Source organism: Patagioenas fasciata, chromosome 20 (assembly GCF_037038585.1).
Source record: "Patagioenas fasciata isolate bPatFas1 chromosome 20, bPatFas1.hap1, whole genome shotgun sequence".
NCBI classification, from domain to species: domain Eukaryota; kingdom Metazoa; phylum Chordata; class Aves; order Columbiformes; family Columbidae; genus Patagioenas; species Patagioenas fasciata.
In genome coordinates this window covers 6,818,269-6,843,450 of record NC_092539.1, presented here as the reverse complement: position 1 = coordinate 6,843,450, position 25,182 = coordinate 6,818,269, and the positions used below count along the sequence as shown (strand labels likewise).

Sequence of the window (25,182 nt, the reverse complement as noted above, 5' to 3'; positions counted from 1 at the left end):
TGAAACAGTTCTATTTTTTATTCTTTTACTACTATCACCGCACGAGGCTGCTTCTCTTTACTCTTACTTCATTTATTACTGGCTGCCACGAACGATCATTTATAAAGGAGGGCTGCAAAGAAAGAGACGGGGGAAGGTTGACGGCGATTCGCGAAACGTGCCCCATGTAAAGACAACAGCTGCTAAACAGAAACACCAACCAGCCCACGTACTGCAACCGCAAAGGATCCAGTTCTGAAAACTGCATTTAAAAACCCTGGCTTGGTCAGGGGGCTGCGCGGGAAGATGGTGAGAAACCCACACGACGTCTGCTTCCCCCTCACCGCGCGCCACGTCCACCAAGGGACGCGTTTAAGACGAATTCGAGTGCCTTCAAAGAAAACATCTGTGATCCGAGATGACATTTCTGCTCCCCATCCATCCCTCCACGCTGCTGCCGCTTTTAGCAACACGCACTCAGGCAGCTGGCCTGCGCCGACCGAGAAGATATAACCCAGCGACAAGAAAACTGGCATTCGCTAAGCACATCTACGCGAGCTCCGGCCACTCCTGAGAAGGTCCAGGTATAATTTGCTCTATAAATCCAACAAAGCTGCTGAGCTAAACTGATGCTGGAAGTCCTGAGTCAGCCCCTGCGGTAGGACAGGAAAAACAGCTGAAGAACAAGGTTCCAGTTCTCCCCCTGCCTCAGAAACAAGGCTCAAACCTCCTTGTGTTGGGAGCATCTCTGGGTTCCAGGAGGGATTCGCTGGCCCGGGAACAGGCTGCGTACATCACCTGCCTGCCACATCCAAGCTGGGGGAGAGCAGGGTGGACATAGCGAAGTTAAATAAATAAATAGAATATTCTATATGAGACAAAGAGACCTAGGAAGGCTACAGACTGGATATATCTGCTTCATGCAGTTTAATAACGAGCCAATTTTGCGCAAGCAAGAGCTCGACCAGCAGCACAGCTGGTGCCTCCGCAGCCTCTGCCCTGTGCCCAAGGCTCCAGCGTCACCCTCACCGGCTCCGCTCCCAAAGCGCGAGCAAACCCCCAGCTGAGAGGGACCAACACAGTCACTGCTGCAAAACACGGAGGTTTTAAAACCATGATGTGGGAAGAGGTGCTGGAGCTGCTGCTTCAGCAAGGAGCAGAGGACCTGGGATGGACGTCGGTGGGAGCCAGAGGAAGGCAAGCAGCCGGCTGACATGCGATGAGGGCACGTGCCAAGCCGGGTGATATGATTTAAACAAGAATTAGATGCTTGAAGTCCAAAAATCCCTAGCAGGGCAGACGTGCAGACTGAGGAATCCAGAAGCACAGAGCTCTACATGAGCCTCCTTGGTGGGTCCCAAGCCCAGGGAGCAGCGGCTGCAGGGGAAGGAGGCACCTCCCCACACTTTGGTGCTGTATTTCACATTCTTGGTGTCCCTCCACGCGTGGATGTCAACATTTCCACCCATCCTTTCGCATGGAAGCCCCATTTCCATCAGATGACATGGGGAGGTGCATTCCTGACCCTTGGGTGGCTTTGGGAAACCAGGGGCTTTAGCTCAGCCAGACACTTAACATCTACATACAGCATGGTGACACCCGCGAAAGGCCACCCAGTGATACGAGGGGACACAGGGAGATGCCTGGGGTCTCTGATCCAGGCGCTGGCTGCTAAACTGCTCCATCAGAGACCAACTCATCGTGTCTCAGCGAGCACACAGACCTCCAGGAGCGGATCCGTTTGGGAAGGCAAGACAAAAACGCATGTCCCATTTAGGAGTAAAACAAGACTAAACTCCAGTCTTCTGTTTTCATTTAAAATGCATATTTAGAGAGTTGTTTCAGGCAGGTCAAAAGATTCTTGTCCTCTCCTGCCCGGGGCTGAGCCAGGAGCAGCGCTGGGAAGCTCTGCTTGAGCTCTGCATTTCACTGCCTCTTCATTTAGACTCTTCTTGCTCTCCCTCCGGAGCGTCTGCGAGAACCTTTACAAGAGGGAGCAGGTAGGTCCAGATCACAACTGCCCCTGACCCCCACCAAACACCAGACCAGAGCCCCTGTCCCCCCACACGTGGCCTGGGAACGCAAAGAAGACACAGCCCCTCTCCAGCTGCAAAGCTGTGGACCACCTGGGTCAAGACCTGTAGACATGGCAGCTCATCTCAAACCCAGCACCAGCTGCTCCTGCCCTCCCAGTGACGCTGCTGGTGTGACCCAGACCACGTCCCCAATTCTGTCACCTGCCTCGGAGACACGGCTGCTGGTCCCTCCGCTTGAGGTCCAGCACAGCAACACCACCAGGTAATGACAACGGGAAAGAGCTTTTTCCAGGTATATCCCACCGTCCTGGGCCAGTTATGCTGTTTGTTTCCAGCACAAGTATATAAGCACGTGTAAAGCTGCATGCTCACCCCCCATGCTGCCTTTGCTCAGGGGATGCCTCCCTAAAAGCACTGGGGAAGATGCTGCTTTGTGGGGAAATCCCTTTGCTACGGGGCTGTCGCTACAATTTATGACCAAGCAGCAGCAACCACGGTCACCTTGTGCCACCAAGGCCAGTCCGGCCCCAGGACAGCAAAGCATGGAGGAGAAAACAGGAGTGAAGAGGGCAGGTTGGACCCAGCAATGAATGTGTGCGAACATGTGAGGTTTTGTGCCCATGAAGAGGGAGCCTGAGGATGCGCTGCTCGAGCAGTGTCCTTGCATAGCTGTTCTCACAAAGCCAGGTCCCTCCGGGGACTTTGTCTCCAGCTCCAGAGCCAGCTCAGACCCCCGCAGCCCAGCGAGTTCCCAGCTGCACCCGAGGGAAGAGGCAGGACAGGAAAAGGGAGACCCGGGAACCTCGCAGAAGAGATGGAGCGACGATGGGCTTTCCTTACCCAGAGTAAGGGGCAGATGGTATCCTGGGCTTTCAGCAACCCACAGACCTTCCCTACAACTCCCTTTACCCGTTTCAGACCCCCCCGTGCAAGCAGAGGCCCATAGCCACGCGCAGGCTCACACCTCACCCCTCGCAGTGGTTTCCCAAACCAAACAGCAACAGGAAACTTCAATGAAATTCAAAAGGGAAATTGCAGTTACCACTGCCCAACACATACACACGTGCCTTCCTCCCTTCCACACCCCCTTCCTCCCAGGAAGGGAAGCGAGGCAGTCCCAACTCAAACCCCATTCCCAGAGCCGTTCACGGCCGTCACGCTGCCCGTGGACGTGTGGAGCGGAGAAGCACAGCCCCGGTGCGGCCGCTGGTGAGACATCCCCATGCTGGGGACGTGCAGGAGGAGCTGCTCCGGGTCCCGTCTCCCGTGCGAGGCCAGCGAGTCGCTTTGGATCTGTGGTTGCCGATGAGGATGTGCAGGAATGAATGGGCTGCATGTGACGGGCGAGGTGATGAGGAGGGGGTGAGGGGAGGAGGAAGAGCGTCGCGCTACGTCTTCCACTGCCTCGACTCCTCCCGCGGCCTCCTTAGGACGTCACAGGCTGGATGGGGAGCAGGCTGCCGAACTTAAAGTGCTGGATCACGGGAAACTTCTCCAGGCACTGCGGGAGGGGAGATAAAGAGGGGTGAATTCAGGAGATGTTTCCACCGTACACAGGCAGCCAGAGCTACATCCTGTCCCAGGGGTCAGGAGATAATGAGCTCAGACGCAAACAGGGGGGTCAGTCCCAGGATTTCCCCCCATTTCCATGAGGTTCCTCAGCTCAGTAACACCCGAGAATCCCCTTCCCTTTAGCCAGAGCCTTCCACTTGCTGAAATTCAGGCCTGGAGCACGAGCAGAAGAGGCATGTTTATGTCAGCAGCTTTCTCTCGCACCACCCCTCCTTGCTCAAGCTGATCTTTGAAGAGCTTCACCCTACAAACCCTTTGAGAAGTGCAGAATCCCCCCTAGGGAAGATCCTCCCCCTCCCCAGGGCAGCGGGGAAGCTCAGAAGCCCAGACCTATGGTAATTCCTCTGGAGCCAGAGGTCAGACAGCTGGTTCCAGCACAACCAAACTGCTCACAAGCACACCGGAGCCAAAGCAAGTTTAGAGGTGGTGAAAGCATCCGCTCCTGGGGAATAACAGCCATGCAGAAAACCACCAGCTCCATGGCGAGGCATCAAGGAGAAATAAGTCCTGTGAGCACCAGGGCACATCACTTTCAAAGCTTCCTAACGCGTGGGATGCTCAGATCTGCCACCATCTCCCAGCATGGCCACTTAGACAAACCCTCTGAGGAAACAGCACTGGATGGCAGTGAAGTGAGGGAGGAACAGAGAGAAATGAATACTGGAGATGTTGACAACTAGAAATGTCAGCCCAGCCAGCTCCAAGGGGTCCCACGGAAGATCAGACTGGTTTGGGCTCTGGATGAAGAGACTTTGCCATCAGTGGGAAGAATGGGTATCCGTTCCACTTAACACATTGTCAGCCCAAAAAGAGACAAGTAGAGAAACTTCTCCTCCTCTGTCCAGCAGGATTAGCACAAATGTACTGGATTATTAGAGGTACCAAGAGACAGGACCCTCCCTGCATCACTTGTGGGTGAAACTTGGCCAACACGAGCTCAATGGAGGAGATAAGCTTATTTTCTTCTTGCCATCACCTTGTTCACCTTGAAGATCTGCTCAGGACTCAACTGGGGAGTAGAAACATGCATCGGGTCCAACCTTTAAAGATGGAACTAGGACTAGATTAGTTACAATGGAAAGTATTTCCCGACTGACTGCAGCAGAGAAGGAAAGGTCAGGAGACTCAAAAGCAGGCTCAGGGGAAAAACATCAAGGCTGCTGCTTTAACCACACTCTGTCGACTTCTCCACTTGCCTTTGATGGTGAGAATAAGAAAAGCCCTTGCACTTCCAAGCGAGCATGTCTTCACCCATTATATTTATATTATAAATAGACACATTTGAGATTTCATAAACACACGCAGAGCTGAAGACACATGGTCTTCAGTCTACTGCCCATCGCAGACCCTGCAGCAAGCACCCCGGAGCACCCGAGTGCAGACAAGAGCTCCCAGCCACACAGCCACACCTCAGCTTTCTGTCGGCTGCTTGAAGTCATCCCGTGGAGGGGACAGAAGAGACAGAGCATCCAGAGTGCTTTTGAAATGAATCAGGTCTGGGGACTGCCCTGCTCCTGCCAAGTGAGAGCTGGTTGTGAGTGAGCATTTGATTTCTCCTGCTCTGCTTCTACCAAGTGACCCCTTCGCTCTGCCGCTGCCTCCGCTCCAAAGCTGGTCACGGTCAGTGCCGCCCGGCACCCAGCACTTCTTGGTCGCCCCAGACGTGTCAAGGAGCCAGAGCCTCCATTCGAGTGTCTGATTTCACCTGATCTAATTGCAACGGGTGATCAGAGGGGCAGGGAGAAGGGGGGGAGGGGACAAAAAAAAAGGAAATCTTGCCTTCACCTTATCCAGTCAGACAAAACTCAACACCACAACCCCAAACCTTCCATCTCCTTAATACCGCAGACTGAGCTCTGCCTCAGGAGCTGCCGCCTTCAGCTGGACAAAGACCCACGTCAGCACCCGGGCGCTGCTGGTTCACGCATCTCCTGCTAACGCTGGCAGTGGCTCATCGGAGCAGGGCTGCAATGGGGGAGGCTGCAGAGCTGGGTACCTCAAGCAGAAACTCGCTCCGGGAGCCAGCAGCAAACAGAGCAGATCTTCAGTAGTGGCAGTGGGTGCCCAGCCTGAAACACCCGGGACTCAGTTTGCAAAGGATGAAGCCTCAGCGGCTCCTGAACATTGTGTCATTCCCAGAAAATCAACGAGAGACCCTCTAGTTGGAAACGTCGGTAAAATCCGCACGACCAGGAGCACCGTAACTGAAAGCCCTGCTCAGCCGCGCTGCTGCATCCATGCTCCGCTCATCTCTAAGCCAGGCAGGAGCAGCTGGGCCACCAGCGGGCTGGGAGACTCCCAGAGCAGATAGAAAGAACCAGAGAGGACTCTGTTCCCCTCTCCTCACCCACATCTGAACACAGATGCCAAGCGGACCCAGGAGAGGACACTGCTGCCCGAGGATAACGTGCTTAGAATATTCCTTTAAAATCTACAAATGTTCTTTGAGGAAACAACTAAATTCAAAGTGCTGTGGTTGACTCAATGTTTTCTACACCTTAGCCTAATTCTGTGTCATTATCATAGCAGTTTTTGCACTCTCCCCTTGACACAGCTACATCTCTAGATACTTCCAGAAACACACCAGTACAGGATCCAGCATTTCCACACAGAACATCATTATTCAGAACACACCAAGGACTCCAGTAAAGCCCATGTCTTGGGTGCACCTAAAAGCGCCAGAGACTCTCCCGGTTTCTGGAGGGTCCCCCAGCTGCGCTGTCCCCAGCACGTGGTGGCCCCAAGACATCAGTGGACACGCACATTGCACCGTGGGCACATCCCTGTCATCTCCAGCCACATATGTGGTGCACGAGGTGGGAGCACCACAGGGCACGTGGGGCACCAGGCAGGAGCACGCAAACAGCATGGGGCACGTGGGGTGCCAGAGGAGCACCCAAACAGCGTGAGAAGGAACTGGTCCAAAGGAAAGGAAGGGCTGTCGAGGCAGCAGCAGACGATGCTCAGGCTTGAGGCTTTAGGAGACCCACGTTTCACTTCAACAGCACTCCCAGGGCTGCGGTCTTCCCTCCAGACCCCCCAAGCCCCTCCAGATCTCACTCCAGAGGCTCCAGCTCAGGTTTCCCAGCTCACAGCATCTCCAGCTCCGTGATGGAGCTGTGAGCAAGGGCAGTCCCAGAGGGGCAGCCCAGGGACGCCCCTCCGAGGGGCAGCCAGCTGAGGGGGTCAACCCCCAGCCCCGCTTGCTTCTCCTCTTTGGAGGGCCGGAGGAAAGCTGAGCTGGAGGCGGAAGGAGCCAGCGGCCTGGGAGTGACACCTCGAAGATTAGAGAGGTATGTGGCCTGGAACCTAAACACAGGATGTACAGCAGAGGAAGGGCTGGGGGAGGGAGCACCGAGTTCAGCACAGTTAACCCCTTTGTGCGCTGGGCCTGAGCGGAGCTGCCCGAGGAGCCCCTGCCATATGTCCCAGCAGCAGGAGCCTGGTTGACATGAGCAGAGACCACAAGGTGTAGGATTAACTCTTTTGAGCCCCAGCAGTCTCCCTGGGTGCACCAGGCAGCTGCACCATCCCTGCTCCTCCAGTATCTTCAGTGCACCCAATACGGTCCCATCCTGCCCAGCAAGAGATGCTGCCTGTTGGCTATTTCCCTCCAGAGGCCCAGATGTGACAGTTCCTGTCCTGCTTCCTCAAGCTCAGGGTTAGCTCGAGCAGGAAGGAGAGATAAGGGAGAGCCAAAACTGCCCAGTTCCTGGTTCCCCAGGTCAGGGTTTGCCAGGAAAGCGCAGCTGGGGCAGCACCAGCAGAGCCCCAGCATGTGGAGGGTGGCCAAGCTGGAGAGGCTGCTGTAGCCTCGCTGGTTGGGCACATGGTACATATGAGACTCAAAGTGAGGGGAGATGGGTAGGAAGCATTGAGCCTGCTCTGGGGCTCTTGAAACACAGCATGATAATTTAAACTAAGTTTCCTCCAGCTGGTAAAATAGCAGTGTGGGCATCAGAAGGACAAGCAGGTGAAGACATTGGCCCTAATTTGAAGACCTGCAAGTTGCACTATGGGAAGACAAAACTCATGTCTGCAAGGAATGGCCATTTGGGACTGGTTTGGGGCAGACAGGAGGTGGGCAGGAGCTTCTTTCTAACCAGCAGCACCTGAACTGCCAAGGGCTCCCAAGGCACGTCCAGCACAGGGGAGCAGCAGCTGCGACAGGACCCCCACCCAAGGAGCAGCAGAGAAGGGCTGACCCGCAGTGAAGTGGGAGAGGCGTGAGGCCAAGCAGCCTCCCCTGCCCGGGGTGCTCACCTCGGCCTTGTACATGCGGATGAGGCCTTGGTTGACCTTGGACCAGGAGGGGACAGCGCTGATGTTCCAGAGCTGGTTGGAGTGCTCGGCAAAGGGACCCGTCTTCATCTGCAAGAGAGACGCGAGCGCGGGGTGAGGGAGCGGGGCCGGCCGGGAGCTCCTGCGCTCGCCGTGACTCACGCCCGCGCTCTCTCCCAATAAACGTTCCCACCAAGCCCTGTGACCCACGCACCAGCCCCCTCACTGCGCCCTCCCCGCCACGGCCACATCACACGAAGCCATGGCAACCCAGCTCCCCCTCTCCCCAAGAAAATCAAGCTTTTTCCTGCCACGCACCTCCCTCTGCACACCTCCCTTTTAATGACCGCATTAAAAAAAGCCCCATGTAAGTCCTGTTCTTTCCCCTCTCCAAGTCAAGCTTGGCTCAACGCTGTTCCTATTCTACCCAGAACCCTCCCAGTGCAGCACTGCTGGGCTTTCCAAGAAAATGACTCATTCCCCATTCAGATCAACAACAAGCAGCCGCGACAAACCACCGCTGCCTTCCCTGAGCGCAGAGGGCAGCGCGGGTTGGCAGCAGCTCCGGTGTCCGCAGCCCGTTCCACACCTGCCTCTGGCACAGGAGGGTCTGGGGGAGGTAGGAGCAGGGGGACACGCTCCAATCCCACTCTCCAAACCGGCTTCGGAGCTGTGAGTTGCCAGCTTGCAGCAGATGCTTTACATCTTTACATTTATTTTGCTTTCTTTTTTTACACTCCAGTGTTTCTCCTGCCAGGGCGAGGGGTTTGGAGGAGGGAGGGCAGGGAGGAAGCTACGAACGGAGGGAGTTGCATGTAGATTCCCTGGGTAGTTGTCTCTCCTTCTCCTCCATGAACAAAAACAGACCCTCAGGGAGAAAAAGAAACACAAGGCAGCCACTCTGCCTGAGCGAAGTTCCCATGACATCAGAAACCACAAGGCCGAAGCTCACGCTAAAAAGGAGCGTGGGGAGAGAGGAATCTCTTGGACTCTCGTTCTCGACTCAGGGCTAAAAAACTAACCCCTTCCCTCCACACACGCACAGGCCTGGAGCGAGGGTGGGGAAAAAAGCCTCCAAAATCACCTCTCTGCCCACCGGAAAAACAACCAAGGCCAAGCAATCTGCTTTGGAAAATTGCTGCCGCCCTTCTGCAAGGTCTGTGTGGCACCAGCCTGCTGCAGAGAAAGAAAAAGAGAGGGGAAGGGCTGGACGGAACCCAAAGGCCTCCCGGTTTGGAGGACAACGTTTCAAACCTGCTGAGCTCGGGGCTGAGCACTGGGAGAAGCAGGCAGGTAGTTTTTCCTGCTGCCCGGAGAGCGCAGACGCGTCTCCGCTTCCCCTCAGCGCTTCTCGTGAGCTGAGGGTGACAGATGAGCCTCTCAGCCCTTCCCGCTCCCCTCTGCCGTGTGCGCTTTACTTGCGGACCCAAGATAAAACGCACAGAGACACAAAGTGTGAGGACTTGGCACCGGTGGGTTAAAGGCCGCCAGGAGCTCAGCACCAGGCGGTTTGCTCGAAGCATCCCCGTCCCCATATGAGAGGTTTTGCTGAGTGTGTTTTGACGCCAAACCCTCCTCCAGCATCGCCGCCCTTCGCGGGGCCGCAGTTTGCATCAGCCACCACCTGGGCCCTCCTCACCTGTGGTGCCCGGCGAGGGATAGCTTGGCTACGGTTTCAAACTGGGGAAAAAGGAAAATAAAGGGAAAACAAAAAAAATCATCTCCTTCCACCCACAAAGGGCAAAGAGGGAGAGCTGTGGGGGGAGAGCGAGAGGCAGCGAGCGCTGCAGTCCCGCAGTGACCCCAGGGGAATGGAGTGAGTCAGAGCAGCCATATTGAGCAGGAAATTACTCACAGACGCGGCGTTCCTGCCTCTCGGTTCCCAAGAGAATCGGCCTTTTGTAAATGGTTCCTCTGTCAGTGCCGGGGGGAGGGGGACAGCTGAGGCCGTGCTTTCCTGTCAGCTCCTTCCCTTCCAGCAGAAACCCGAGCCCTCCCTTCCCAAACCTCCAAATTTAGAAGCCAGATTGAAGCTGAAACTCCTGCTGCCTGGGCTCTCGGAGCAGCATCTGGGCAATCACGCCAATCATACCTGGCACCCCTGTCCTGCAAAAACACACACAGCCCCGCCACAGTGACGCTCCCAAATCCTCCTCATCCTCACGGGTACCACACGCACACCCTGCAGTGTTTTGGCCAGCAAGGGGACCTCTTGAGTCCCAGCCGGCTCCATAAACCTCGTCCTATTCCAGAACCATGCGTTCAGGTCCAAAACCACCCCGCGGATTTCCCAAGGGCAGCCCAGCTTACACAAGGCTCGCTGCCGATGCTGCTGTAAGGAGGATGAGGAAGATGCCGTGGTGGGTTCAGCCTGGACATCGTCTCACTGCTGCTTTAAATATACGCTTTAAATATACGCACAGCAAACACCACAATGGTGTATATTCATGTCCCTGAAACGTCACCCAGGGGCTGCAAAAAATACCTGCTCAAGAGAGTATTCTCTCACTTGAAAGAAAACAACGGGCCTCCGTTGTAGGTTGCGGAAACAAAACCCGCTCTCATGTCGGTGAGACGTACCAGACCCTCTATGGGAACCGCTGCGGTGTTTGCTATGTGTTTAACACCTTTAAAGGAGAGTTGTTTCCAGCTGGAAAGCTCAGAAGAAAATAGTACCGTTCATTTATTAAAGTCTTTTAATCCCTTCTATCTTTTTCCTTGCTATTTTGTTTTGTTGTTGATTTTGGAGAGGAAGCATTTGGAGGCACTGGAGGCTGGCTCAGCCCCCTCTAGTGGCAGTACCGGCCTTCCCAGGCATTTGGAGGAGAAAAATCAAACTTTATAAGCAAAATCATTACCAAAACAATTAAAAAGTGTTTGCACGAAGATGGATTGAAAATGCCATGCAGCTGATAATGCGGGTTATTGCCATCCCTCAGCGGCTCAGGCCGGGAGGGCTCCCTGCCACCAGGTGGCACTGAGGAACACAGCAGAAACACCCAATTCCATGATTCTGAACAAACATACTGAAAATTAGGTGAAATCACTTATTTTCAGTCTACTAAAGAGCAAATTTCCGCAGGCAAAAGCAGCAGCTGAAGAAGCAGGATGGTGTTTTGTGTTTTAAACTTCACGTGTCACCTGTGTACTGCAGAATTTTCTACACACGTGTCAAGAGTTGCAGGTTTAAACGTTTTTAACAGGTCAGTGCACTGTCTGGATATTCCAGGGGCCCAAATAAATAAATCTTAAGAGTATCTTGGCTCCCGCTTTCCATCCCTCCTCTCGATCTCTTCCATCAGTGCCTCTTTACTACCCATGGCGTGATTTAATTCTGTTTAAAGGGTTAAACCCTGTGAGGTGCTGAGTACCAACAAACTCTACTAGATTCAGCAGTACCTGACTGAGCATCTCCTGGGGTTTGGGCCAAAGGCTCCTATGAAAATTCCCAACGTGAAAGGCTAAGTTCATACTCTGTAACCTCCCTTCTCATCTAATCACTAAATTAGAGAGGTGAGGAAGGGGGAAAGCGAACAGAACAAAGGGAAGAACCGCACTTTGTCCTTCAAAATTAATCCCATCAACTCTCTCTTGCCAGAGACAAGAAATCCCTCGCCACAACAGAGCGGGTGGTTCTTGCTCCCCTTGCCCAGACCGTGCAGCACGAGGAACGGCAGAAACACAGCAGCTGAGGACAGAAAGCCGCGAGCTCCCTTGTGGAGAAACGCTGCTCTCGGTTGGCAACACGCTGAGCATCGCCAGCCCCTCACCCAAGGGCCACAGAGCAGAAACATGATCCTGACAGCGTTGCCAGCTGGGGGAACCTCAGCACCATCTCCGCTCGCGTTTGTGAGTAAGGTGTGTTTAATGGGTAGAGCTTTTGGTGGAATCTGGAGGAGACCAAGCTGCATAGAGGTCTGGGAGCCCGCGCTAAAGCCCAGGGCCTGCCAGGCAGCACCCAACGGCTGGAGGGAAGGGAGGGTTTCTTGGCAAGCCCAGACGTTCTGCAGCTCCTACTTCATCTTCCGAGCACACTTGCAGGCATCAGCTTTCTCCATCCAAGTTCCCACTGACTGATCCAAGTGATGATCCCGGGTTATTTGTTTGCTCTTGTTACAGCTCCCTTCAACTGCAATCCACACCCGTCCAGCTTAATTATACTTTCCTCTCAATATCCCTGTCTCGACTCATTCAAGGAGAGCGCCTCAGACATGCAACAACAATTCCTCCACACGGTTCCGTCAGAGCAAACAAACAAGCAAAGGAAGAAAACCACAGCCAGAGCCAAGTATCTAATGTCAAAAGAACTTCCCTGCAGGACAAACCTCCCAGCGCTCACCTCTGTAATGAAGAGGATGCACTCCAGGAACATGAAGTCTTTATGGTTTTCATTTACCACCTTCTCATCAACAAAGTGCCGAGGCTCCAGATTTGGATGGTCTAAAAAGAGACAACAGAAAGTAACCTGCATGGCACCCCGGCTTCTGCGATCAAATTAAATCAGGCCTTGTCCTGCCCCCTTTCACAAGAAACACAATCAGCCCAGAGCTGCTCCCTTCAGTCTCATCTCCCACTCCAGTGCCTCAGCAGTGAGGACAACTGCTAAACTCCCCAGGGCAGAAAATGTGTTTTCTAGCACCAGAAACAAGACTCGCCTTTCAAAAAGCTTGTAGTCATTTCAATAAAGACAGATGTACTGTACAATGAAGCCTTCCAGCTCCCAACCTAAGCAGCTAGCTTTATTTGGAAAGCTGAGGGAAAAAAAAAAATCCAAGCAAACTATTCTGCTGTATTATACACAAACTTGACATATTTGCATTTAAAAGTCAGTCCCAAGCTCCGCTGTCTTTGCAATCTAGACCGACGGGACAGGGGCAGGCTGGGACATGAGAAGATTTTTCTTAGTACCTATCAGCTGGGAACTGCCCCATATGAAAGGCAGAAATTGGAAGTCATCCAGGCCCCACACGCCCTGGCTGCCAGCAGGTTCCATCCTGTAGGTCTTCTGAAGTTTTCGCATTACTTCGAGGTACCTGAGACCAAAGAGAGAAAGAAGGATTAAGACAAGGATGTCTTCTGTCTTCTTTGACTTACATAAGGATAAGGACAACCAGTTTGTGGAGAAGGATATAAACTCCATTGCTCTGCAGCAGAAAGCAGCTTGTTGGTATGTATAATAACAAACACCAGCATCTTTTAAAAATCGGGGTGTTTTTTTAATACCAAATTCACTAAGAAATCAAGTGGCAGAGGTTTATTTTATCTGCAGTGCCTTATGCTGGTGCAGATCTTTCCCCATCCTCACTGTTATTACAAAACATTGATATCTCACTCTCCTTCAACAACTTCCAAAAGAGCTCAGAAAGCCTTCCACTGTACAGCAACCGCTACTCCCACCTTTCAGGTGGAAAACTAAAGCTGGAAGTACTATTGAAGGAAACTGTTTACATGCCACCAGTGATACAGCTGGGATTAGATCTCTGGGCTCCACTCATTGCACCAGTTTCATCACTACCAACTCCACCTCCTGGGCTGGAAACACATCTCGAGGAGTTGTGGAGCCTCTTTCACAGATACCTTTTTTTTTAATGCCTGAGGAGATGTTAGATCCCCTGACCAGATATTCCTGTGCATCAGAAAGCACAGAGCTTCACCCACACACCCCTGCAGAGCTCAGTAACGTGTACTCAACTGGAGTCACTTTCCAGAAAGGCGCTCAGCCTCTAGCAGACAACGTGCTATCTCCTCTTTTGGAAATTAAAAGGGGTCACCGTACAGTCCATTAAAAAGTACATCTGCCTCTTAATTTTGTCTAAATTAGTCCATTCTGCCCTTTCTCTCTAGGCCAGCAGGTCCTTCAGCACTCATGTTCTCTAATTATGTACCCATCTTTGCAGAAGGCCCTCAGCTTGCCCAGCTCATACCCCAGGAGGAGGCTCTTCTTACAGTTTCTCACTCCCAAATGTGTGCAGATGAGGGGAAAGAAAGGGAACACAATCAGCCCAGACTACAGGAGGAATGTGGTGTACAGAACAGGCAGTAACATCTCGTGCATCTCAGGCACGAGGAGCTGGACTCTGGCAGTGATCTGCCCCCAAACAGCCCAACGCTTCCAGCCCTTCTCCTGCCATTACCTCACCTGTTAAATACTTTAAAGACGATGGCCATCTGGTCATCCACTCTGAGCACACCGATTTTGCAGAGGCAGCAGAGAAAAGCTGCAAATGCAGCTTCGTGCCCTGGTTAAAAGAGATAAAGAGGTGTGACACTGGTGTCTCTGGTCCCCCCTCTGTGGGCACCACAACGGCTCTTCAGAAATCACAGCCAGCTGCCCCCAAGGTGCTCCCTCATCCTACTGATGACATGAGTTGGCAATATTTCATCCCCACACAGCACCCTTCCCAAAGTATAACTTCTAGACATCCATGAGGTGATAATCAACCCTGAGGAAAGAGGAAAAGTTAGAAAAATTTCTGGAGGAAAACCAGTCCTGGCACTGGATGTGCTGGGAGCAAGGCAGGGCCTTTCCCGAGAGCTTGGCACAGCACGGGAAGCGGAACACTGCAGAGTTGTCTGCTCAGGGGATGCAAGAGAACCTCACATCTGCAAATAAACAGATTTCCTCCTGCTTCAAAAATATCTGTGTCGGAAGGACACAGATCCCAGGATGCTGCTGGGAACAGCCTGTCCCAGAAAGGGCTGGGATCTCAGGTGGAGGCTCTGCAGCTCAGTCCCCCAGTTAACAGTAACGGAAAGAAACAACCAGCAAAAACAGAGCCATGGCTTTCAGTGGAAGGGACCACAGAAAAAAGGAGAGTACATGATCATCAGCTCCATGCCACCAAGAAGTGCAGCTCCCACTGTAGGAACAAAGAGCACCTGTGGTCCAGCCACTGTGAGCCAGGACATGAGCCGCTGGCTTGGGACACACAGGACAGGGGGAAAGGCTGAATTTCCCTCCCTGAGCTGACAAAACCCCAGGCAGTGGGTCCCTTTCCAAAGACAACATCTCCCCCTGGTGCCGGCGAGCTGCAGCTCTGCTGGCGAGCGCCGCTCAGCCTCTTCATCCTTGTACTCACCATCCTCCTTCCCTCCCTGACCAGGTCCAAAGTTTCCTTGCCCCCACAGCATCTTGCTCTCCTGGTTTTGGGGAGAACACTCTCCTCGGCACATCTCCTGTCCTCCAGACAGAGGAGCAGAACATGTAGACAATTACGGATTTAAGTCTAACTGAAGCCAGTGTAGTTACTCCAACCTGCAATTCAGTGTGTCCTTAGGTGGAAAATGCTTCTACCTTCAGATTTCAAACCTCTCTGTAACCTGTGATGTCATTTCTAGGGAGCACCAGACCTCAAGCCACCTCCCACTGAACACAAACTTGAGCTAGAACTAGAATGGGAACCAAGTAATTATATTTTATCCCTCTGAACTGCCTATGGCAGATCAGCCATGCAGGGCTGCTGTATCCCACAGCTCATCCCAGAACAGTTTGGATAGCTCGGTTCACATTTCCTCAGCTGAGACACGAGCAGGGTGCTTTAGCTCTGGCACAGCCCTGCTGCCAGCCCCAGCTCCCTCAGTCCCAGCCCATGCTGGGCACAGGGCTGAGACCTGAAAATTAAGGCGTTTGTATCAAGCTGGCACTAAAACAAAAAAAGTGGTACTAACATATTTAAATAAATGCAGCACCAGGCTCCAAAGCATCACTACCCAAGGAAGTCAAGCCTCAACCAGCACATGTGCCCTGGTACCTGTGCCATAGTCAATGCGGGTGGAGTTCCCCACGGATTCCTTCAGGTACACGGCCACTTCTGGTGCAGCGTCAGCCAAATGCTTGGGGATCACTGTCGCCACCAACTTTTCTGCTTCCTGAAAGACACAAGAGGCTCCCTTGGACCAGATGCTCTCGTAAGAGGAGAAGATGGCACCAACTGAGGGGTGATGCACATCAGAGGAGGATCCTTCACAGCTTATGTGAGCAATTCCTCTGCAGGTTGCTTGGCTCTCACACGATGATGGAGCTGTTCTGCCGCCCCCGCCGGGCACGCTGCCCTTCCACAGGAGCCGCATCGAACACTGCACGTGAAAGACATGCTCACCTGGTCTAGTTTGGCGTACCAGGTCCTGAAGGCTTTGTTCCCAAAGCGAGAAGGTTGATCCACTGGCGGGGTTTCATCGATCCATCTGTCAAGGGTGTTCAGAAGAGCCACCAGCTTTTCAATGGGCTGCAGAGACAAAGAAAATGGGGGGTCACGGTGACATAAAACAGAGCAGTCCCTCAGGCTCTGACATCTCCACCCTGGATTGGAGTTGTTAAAGCCCACGCTGTCCTTCCCAAGGGTGGCAAAGGGAAACTGGATGTGCCAACCCCCCCAAAATGCAGAGAGGCAGAGAAAAATCAACCTTCCCCTCAGAAGATCAGTCCAGTACAAAGCCCAGCCCGAGGCAGGCTCTCCAGTCACCCACACAGTCTTTCATGAGCTGTAACAGCTCTCTGCTACAAAACCTCTGGGAGAAGAGCAACAGTAAGCTCTGAGCTGGAGGGCACAGGGACTGAGAAGGGAAGAGCTGCACAGTTCAGGGATCTACAACACAAAACTGAGGCTCTGCATCCTGAGGGTCCTACTTCCCCCATGGGACACAGCTCAGCATGCACCGTACATCTCACTGGCAGCTGATGGTGTGACCGAGAAACCCTTCTCAAGGCCTCTAATCTTAGTCCTGAAGTGCCTCAGGAGCCAGGATTAGCAGGGATGGTCTTAGCATTTGTACAGCTAAGCACAGCAGGGCCTAAGCACAAATCAACCTTCTCAGCATGACTTCTGTTGCTTTGAACTCATACCAGTCAGAATACAGCAGCTCCAACCCAGCGATAACCCAGCGCACGTGGCAAAATACAACCCAGCCAGGGCAAGAGGCAGCCTGGTTTGCCCACCAGCGGTCTCATCGGAGAAAGCATGAGAAACTCTTGGCTCTCAGAGAAACGTCTCAACACAAACACAAAGCCGATGGGAAGACAAATGCAACGGTGAGACAACAGAGTCATCTTTCTGACACCTGGTGTGGGACAGAGAAGGTGAGGAGCCTGTGTAGGATGGAGGGGAGCGACTGGAGGAGGCACTGCTGCTGTCAGGAAGGAAAAGAGGAGAGGTTCAGCAGGTGATGCAGCACGATGTCTCGGGCTGTGCTGTAAGAATCAGAGTTTGCCAATGCACACAGTCTTGCTGGGGAATGGCTGCATCCTGCACACCAAGAGGCAGCACCATAGGTGGCACTTTAAGCAGCTCCAAACAGTTTTAGGAGGCTCTGTCAATAACTGGTCAAGCGTGCCAGAGGCTCTGGGATTCTCCTCACCCAATTCCAGGCAGTCAGAGAGGCAATACCCACGGCAGCAGCTGGCCCGGCCCCGGGCAATGTAGGCTCCTCTGTCTCAAGAGGGGATTCCTCCTTCAAGGGGACAAAGAGGACGGCAGAAGCAGCGGCTGTTTTGACTTTGCTGGAGGCATCGACCGTGTGAAGCTGGCTGGTCTCCTGGGCTGTGGTTCAATTCTTCACGCTGCCTGCCGGGAGGACGAGGAAACGGACGAGCCCAGCAAGTTCCCAGCCCTTGAAGTGCCACTAGAAGCGGGCGGGTGGAGAGAAGGGAACGGCAGAGCCGTGCTGGGGATCGCTCCCCACAGGAAGGGTCTCAGGGCAGACACGGCCTCCCACAGACAACAGCTCCTCTAGGGCTGAGGACATGGGGGGATCAGACAGTGGGAAACAGGACTGGGCACAGGAGGAATCCACCCGCATCACCGGACCTTGACACTTGTCCACTGAGCCACAGAGGACAAGACATAGAATCATAGATAGTTTGGGTTGGAAGGGGCTTTGAAGGTCATTCAGTGCCACCCCTGCCATGAGCAGGGACATCTTCACCAGCTCAGGTTGCTCAGAGTCCCATCCAGCCTGGCCTGGGATGTCTCCAGGGATGGTTCATCCACCACCTCTCTGGGCAACCTGGGCCAGAGTCTCACTGCAAAAAAAGGTCTTCCTCATGTCCGGCCTGAATCTCCCCTCCTTTAGTTTAAAGCCATTATACTTTGTCCTACTGCAACAGGTCATGCTAAGAAGTCTGCGCCCATCTTTCTTATAGACCTGAGCAACACAAAAGACCCCAGTGCCAAGGGACACGGGGGCCAGAAGTTCTGGGTGTCCTGGTAAGGCTGCAGCTGGAGCCACTAACACCCGGTGCCCCAGATCCCGTGGACCAAGGCAGCACAATCCTCTGTGCTCCAGCTCCCTGCTGCCCAAAACGCTGCTGAAACCCAGTGTCTCCCCACTGCATTGGTCCAAGTTTGGACTCAGCTCTACTCCTTCCCAGCTATTGCATTCCCCTCCAATTAAGCAACAGTGTCCCTAGCACTGGGTTGCATTAAATAATTAAATCATGCTGGTGATTTATCCACTGGCACCAGCAGCTCATTATGAGCCGCTACCGTATTTCAAACCCCTCTCAGCGAGCGCTCAGTGCTGCTGGATAAATGGAGGCGAGGACAGGCTCCTTCCCCCTCCCCAGATCTGCCCGCAGGCCTCGGGGAGCACGAGAGTCCAACCGCCCCTTCCCCACTCACTTGCTTTAAAGGGATTAAAAAGCCCAGCCCCATAGAACACGGGAGAGCAGGACCCAGCTGCTGCTCAGCCACGCCAATAAATAATTAAAGAGATGTGGCTCGTTTGGGGCTCAAGGCCTTTTGAAAAGGGGGTTACTAAAAAGCAGCAGCTTCCCATTGTCCAGCAGAGGAAGCCTGTGCATCCAGGGCTGAGCCCAGCAGGGGAGAAGGAGGGAAAAGCTGAGCTTAGGTGAACACAACCATCAGCACCACTGCAGTCTTGTTTTGCCTGGCTGGGTTTTTAAGCTCTATTTTTGCTTTACCTTTCCAGTGATCAAAGCAAGGGCAGCCTCCCCCCGCCAGCTCCCCGCTCTCCTTGCTCTTCTCGTTGTGCTGATTTTGCATCCCCTTGACCCTGAGTCCGCCACCGGTCCCAAAGGCAAAGCACGGAGCCTCCGACGGAGCAGAGACCTGTCAGTAGCTCTGAGGAGCAGGGGCCAGGCAGCGGAGGTGCTGAGAAAGCATCACGGCAGCCAGAGCTGCCCACGGGGACCAAGCCTGTCCCTGTGGGCTCCTCAGGCCCTGTCAGAGGGGGGAATTGCTAAAATTGCAGCATTTGTTGCTTCCCCCACTTCCCTCCTGGAACCAGAGCAAACCACAAGACCGGCCAATCTCCCCCAGTGCAGCGAACGGTTTGAAGGGCACATCTGCTCCTCGCACGGCCAAAATTAACCTCCTCCTTGCTGCGCTGCTCCTCTGAGCAAAGTCACAGCTTTGCAAAACCGCAGCAGGCTGCAGCCCCAGCCGTCGCTGCCCGGATTCCCCTGGGGAAGCATTCCCTCCCGCAGAAGGCAGGTCACAGCCTATCAGTCACACAACCTTGCGCCAGACACGGCGCCTACGCCAGAGTCCTGAACAACAGCTCAGCTATCGCTGCTTGTCAGATGCCTCCAGCAAAACCCCAGACAGCTCCACACAGCTTTTCCTTAAGAGCAGAGCAAGCTCAGCAAGTCTCAGAGGGGGCTCAGCCCCCAAAGGATCCAGCTCTCGCTCCAGCAGACAGTTTGGTATCGACACACACTACTCTGGAAACCATTAAGCTGCCTCTTTCAAAGCAGAGCAGACCATACCTCCATACCTTCTTTATTTTTCTTTTTTTCCACAGCAAAGCAATACCAGTAAGTCATGGAGAGGATACACGTTCAGCAGAAAGGATTCCAGGAGGTCATTTGCCAAAGAAAGGCGTCCCCAGCATTTGATCAGGGAGGAAGATGGGACAGCACAAAAGCACATCAGCAGCAGGAACAGCAAAAGAGAAGAAAGCGAAGCAGAGATGCAAGCAGAGGCCACGAGGGGCTGAGCCTTTAAAAGCACAGATAAGCAGTTTGATCTACAAACGAACAGGCAACCTCATCAACAAGGCGACCCTGGGGATGCTCCACCTGCGCCTCGAGTCACAGGCTCCTGCTCTCCTCAGCGCGCAGGGAATGAGACGATGTGTCCCTGCTGCTTCCCGAGCAGGATCGTGTCTCGTGTTTGTCACCTGGCCTGGGACTGAGGATGGAAAAACATTCACTCCAAGAGGAATCGGCTACATGGACACAACCCTCATACAGCTTTTCCTAGACAGCTCAAAGGGGCTGGTGGAAGAGGGTTTGGGGTTTTTTTCCCTCTGTTGTTTGGCTCATTTTTAATGCTTTGTTTCCCTAGAACTGCTCGGTGAATGGCTGGGAAGGAGCGAGACAAAGACAAAACTCAAAGGTGAAATGCAAAGAGTGGGAAGCAAGAGCAGCATTTGACAGCAGTTTCTGCTGAACTGAAGGAACAAAAGGTGGACACAAAGCCTGTGAGGGAGGGATTCATTATCCCTGATCCCCCCATGAACTACAAGCAAGTTTCTCATTCACACACTGGTTTCTAGAAGGGAGAGCTGGACTTAACACGCCAGTTTCAAACACAAATGACGAAGTTAAAAATCACCGTAGGCTGCTTTCCCACACCAGAACACAGCTATAAACAGTGCCCATTCTGCTTCGGTCTTTTTAGACTATTTCCGGCTTTCTTGCACAGCTGTGACAAGTTTGAACAATACAAATGTACCCAATAATCTCCCCATTGCAACACAGAACCAAGGAGCAGGATCCAGCGAGCAACACGGAGGCAAAGCTGGTGGCCACCAGCACATGTTCTGCAGGTGGTGGCAGCACCCAGAGAGACCTCAGGCCAAGCAGTCGCACCACCAAGAGCACCTGCCTTTCCCCTCCAAACCATCTCCCGTGCCCTGACAAGGTGAACAGGCATTAAAACCAGTCACCCGGTCCCACTGAGAGGCAACAGGAGAGCAGGAACCATACAGACATCTCAGCCTTTTGCCTGCAACCAGAAGAGAGCAGCACATCTTCAAAACATCACTGCTTGAAGCCAGATTGTGAAAACAGGGTTAAAACATCCTTTCTGTACCCTCCTTCTCACCACCAGCTTCTGTCCACTTGTAACCTGCTTGGTTTCCCATCCAACGAGCACACCGGGGAGGATTGTGGCTGACATCTGCACCCCAAGCATAACCCGACTGCATTTATTCTCCCTGGCTTGCAGATAAGCTGTCAGCTCATTCCTCACCTAGGAAATATTCACTATAAAGCACCCCTAAAATAATAAAATTAATTTTTTAAAAAAGGAAAAAAAGTAAAAAGTAATATTAAAGGCAGAAAAGGAGAAACAAGAGCATCCAAACTCTTCTCCTACCTCTGAAACTTTGTACTCGCAGGTCAGCTTCTTGCCCCTGACACCTTCATTCAGAGTGAGGATGAAGCCCATGTAATCTGCGTATGCCTGCAAACACACCCGAAAGAGCAGGGCATCAGTAAACACCCGTGGTCTGTTTGAGCGAGCACTCCCGCACACCCAGAGAACCTTCCCCAACACACCGCGCTGCCTTCCCAGAGACTCCCAAGGCACGGGGCTGGCTGAGAGGCTGCTGCTATTTTTGGCAGACCTCAGAGGCAGATGGCGATTGCACTGAGAACTCTGCATCACTGTAAAAATGACAGAGCGGAGAATCCTAAAAAAGCTCGCATTGCCCTGAAATCCTTCCCTCAGGCCCCTCCTAGCAGGTCAAAACCCCCAGACACCCCACTCTGTGCTGCTATCCCTCTTCTCCTTCTGGTCTTCTCCCGTGATGGAGAAGCAGGAGACAGCTCAGGCTCCCCATTGCTCTCCTCTTTAAATTTGCTGCTTTTGAAGCATCGTACCCCACATGGCTCCACAGTCCTAAGGCTCTGAGAGCACCAGAGCGGTCCCCTGCCACCACTCCCTCCTTGGGCCCCTCTTGCACAGAAATGCTGACCAGGAGCAAAACCTTACACCCAGGACACTTAACAAAGGAAGGTTTGCTTGAGACCTGGCTAGAACTTGAGCTTCTCTTAAGACATCACAGATCGGTCATCAAGCAAGAACTTGCTCCTAAGAGGTGGGACAGGTTTGGGCTGACACACCAATCCCTCGAAGGCAGAGAGGGGAGAACCCGCTTGTTCCACCAGCTCCATACATACTGTCAACAAAAATTATCCAGAAAATTGAAGGCTTGAGAGTCCTTTCCAGCCCAACAAGGCCCCAGGAACCAACTCAGCCTAATGCTATTAAAGGGGAGCAGGACCACGCTCAAGTCGAGCTCAAACAGCACTGGTTAAATCCAGTTTCGATATAACATACAGGCAAGGCAGGATGAGTTACAGCTCCCTGTTTACCTTGTTAAGAGTGGGTAGTAATGATTTCTAAGCATCTCTGGTGTCCCTGGCTTGCTCCTTTGTCAGAATTTGGCTGCCAGACTCCACACCTCGCTGCCAACTCACAAATCCATTAATTTCCCATTACTTGCCCAAACCTGCTTTACTTCATGGCTGTTCCCAGCCCAGACCTGGCTGCCACTGAAGCATAATTAGCACCTCCCAGAGCCATACCTGAGAGCGCTTCCACTTGGCCATGTCGGAAACCATGTTTATCTCCTTTTTGGGGATCATGAAGTTGTGCTGGAGGGGAGGAGTCACCTCCTCAGAGGTGCCTGGAAGATGTAAAAAAGAGGTAAAATAGAGGCAGAAGAAATCCTCTGTCTTCCTTTCTTACAAATCAACATTCATTTCTCCGGAGACAGAATGCAATCAATCCACCCCAGCTTGGGCCATTGTCTCATCAAGTCCTCCTCACCAAAAAACATCCTCTTGGTCCCTGGAAAACACACTCCTAAGGACACTGCAAGGCTTCGGAAAGCAGCATTGTGTTTGTTTTCACTCCTAAAGGGGCACTTCCCATCCAGAGAGACAGTGCAGGAGCTGACCAAGGCACCATCCAGCCAGTTTAATTATTTCTGTGTAATGAAGACAAGCCTCAGGTCGTGCTGAAGCACTGAGCTCCCTGACCAACTAACCATGCCTTGTTTTTCGGGTGTTAAGCCTGAACTGTGTTGCCCTGAACCGGACAACTCCAGCAAAGACCAAGCTGGAGCAATTCAATAGATGGCAGCCCAGAGCCGCAGCCTTGTACTCAGGGGATGCCGGGACGCGGCCTCTTCCAGGTGGAAGCTATGAAGCCCATTTAATTTTAAAGCTCTTTCAGAGCCCAGGATGTAATATTTAATGCGAATGCAAACTGTTACGCATTAGATCAAGCTCCTCCCTTGGTCATCGGAACCAAGGACCCACTCTCCAGAGCTCTTTTCCCAACCAGCAGCACCGCACCACGACACCGCAGAGCCAGAAATGCTCCACACACTTATAGGTAACTTGCATTAAACTCCTGTAAGTGCAACTTTTAATAGCAAGAGGCAGTGCTGCAGAGCATTGTTAAGGAAACCGGGTGCTAAAGTGAATTTATGAGTTCTGTTAGAGTCACCCAACTCATCTTTCTAATCCAATAAAAGCTGTTCAGCCCCAGCCACCGTGGCAACACTTCAGTGACTGCTCTCCGTGCTACAGCAAGCTCAGGTACTGGCTCCCCACCATCAAACTCCAACTCCTTTAAATATTATTAGCTGCATTTACATAGAAAATACCAGCCAGTGGTGTCAGCAGCCTTTTCTGCAGCGGAGCAGTGCTGTCTAGCAGGCAGATCAAGGAACAGTTGCAGGAACCACACAGAGTCTCCTACAGACTTGTCACATAAGCTCAGAAAGCCATTTAACTTCTCTGCCTCTCAAGTTCCCCATCTACAGAACAAGCGCAGCCTCATCGCCTGCCGAGGGTGTTTCGGTGTTGGGTTCGTTCCTCCGCACAAGCGACAGTGAAACTCCCACGTACAAGGCTGAGAGGAACAACACACAAGGAATTTAAATGAAAGACTCGCGTGCCTCTCTTCTGACAATTCAGCACACAGTTCTCAGTGACTAGCACCGTAATAATGGAGCTCTTGTTTTAAAATAACTCCTAACATGAAAACAACGAAAAAGTCCCAAGCAGCAGTGCAAAAAGACAAACACTGACGTGTTCATTAACACAGGTGACACACACAGACCAGGGCAGTGTCCTGGACCAGGGCGGGGGGATCCAGGTGTTTGCCCAACATCTGTCTCACTGCAGAACTGGTTTCACCTCTTTGCATTTGTTTCTCAACCCCCACTTCTTCTGACATGCGCTTTGTGCTTTTCCTCTTGAGGGGGAGAACACGGACACTCCAGGAAGGAAACACTGTGAGGTTTGGGGGTTACAAACTATAAAATGAATCAATAAGCGAATGTCCAAACCCAATAACGTGATGGAGATGGAAGCAGAACGGGTTAGGTTTATGATAAGAATGAAACTTGGACAGTCTTACTCTTGTGACATGAGGAGGAGAAACAAACTCAGCCAAGAGATGAACTCTGCACCAGCAAACACCCCCCTCGGCAAGGGAGACACGGAAAATGAGCTACAGCTGCCAGAGTCCCGGCCGCCCGAGCAGCCCCAACCTCGGCCACCCGGCCCCGCTGCGGGTGCAGCCCCGGGGACCAGCCCCGAACCGGCAGCTCAGGGCCCAGCCCGGGGAGGCCGCTGGTGGGGGGTCCGGGGGCTCTAGGGCCCCTTGGTAACCTCAGCAGAGCCTCTTCCCGCCTCCCGCCCCGCAGGCCCCGGCACTCGCTGCGGCGCCCCCGCAGCGCGGGGCCTGGAGCGCCCGGACGGAGACCCCGTGAAGGATGAGGCCCAGCACCGCACCCCAGCCCCCGAGACACCACTCAAGGGCCCCCGGCGCTGCCCCCAGCCCAGAAGGCACCGGAGCCGCCCCCGGCCCCTCACCTGCCCGCCGCTCGCTCTCTGCCATCTTCCCGGAGACCGGCTACCGCCGCCACCCCTCACCTCTCACCTCCGGACACGCCGAAGCAGCCGGCGGCCATCTTTGAGCAGGGCACGGCGCCCAGCCCTGTCGCGCCTGAGGCTGTCAGCGGGCGGCGCGGCTCCTCCCGGCCACCGTCGTGGCTCACGCCGCCATGTTTGTGCGGGGCACGGCCTCCTCTGCCCACGCAGGACAGCCATGTTTGTGCGGGGTGCTGCGGCGCCATGAGAAGCGGGTGTGCGCGGACGAGAGAGAGGGCGCGCCCCGGCGAGCAGGGCGGCTCTTCTGACCAGCTCCCGGAGAAGGCAGGGGACAGAGGGGCCGCATCCCCGCTCCGACGCCAATCGCGGCGCACCCTCCCTCACCACGGGACTCTGCCCTTCCCCAAGATGGCGGTGCGGGCTTCGCCCCGCTCCAAG

At 53.5% G+C, this 25,182-nt stretch overlaps 1 protein-coding gene across 3 annotated transcripts; it reads right to left on the bottom strand.

The window, feature by feature from the left end:
* On the bottom strand, positions 1 to 24,836 carry PTPA (protein phosphatase 2 phosphatase activator). 3 transcript variants are annotated; one of them, XM_065853703.2, is made up of 10 exons: positions 24,727 to 24,836; positions 22,423 to 22,523; positions 21,209 to 21,295; positions 15,968 to 16,093; positions 15,620 to 15,737; positions 14,008 to 14,107; positions 12,777 to 12,901; positions 12,208 to 12,308; positions 7,851 to 7,958; positions 1 to 3,516 (listed from the first exon to the last, which is right to left on the bottom strand). In XM_065853703.2, the coding sequence occupies exons 1-10, from the start codon at positions 24,749 to 24,751 to the stop codon at positions 3,442 to 3,444; spliced, it is 966 nt and encodes a 321-aa protein (XP_065709775.1). In that variant the 5' UTR covers positions 24,752 to 24,836; the 3' UTR covers positions 1 to 3,441. The 3 variants fall into 3 exon arrangements, with proteins under 3 accessions (XP_065709775.1, XP_071673530.1, XP_071673531.1); XM_071817429.1 differs by having other exon boundaries at positions 24,794 to 24,817; XM_071817430.1 differs by having other exon boundaries at positions 24,787 to 24,809.
* Between the last annotated feature and the right edge of the window lie 346 nt (positions 24,837 to 25,182).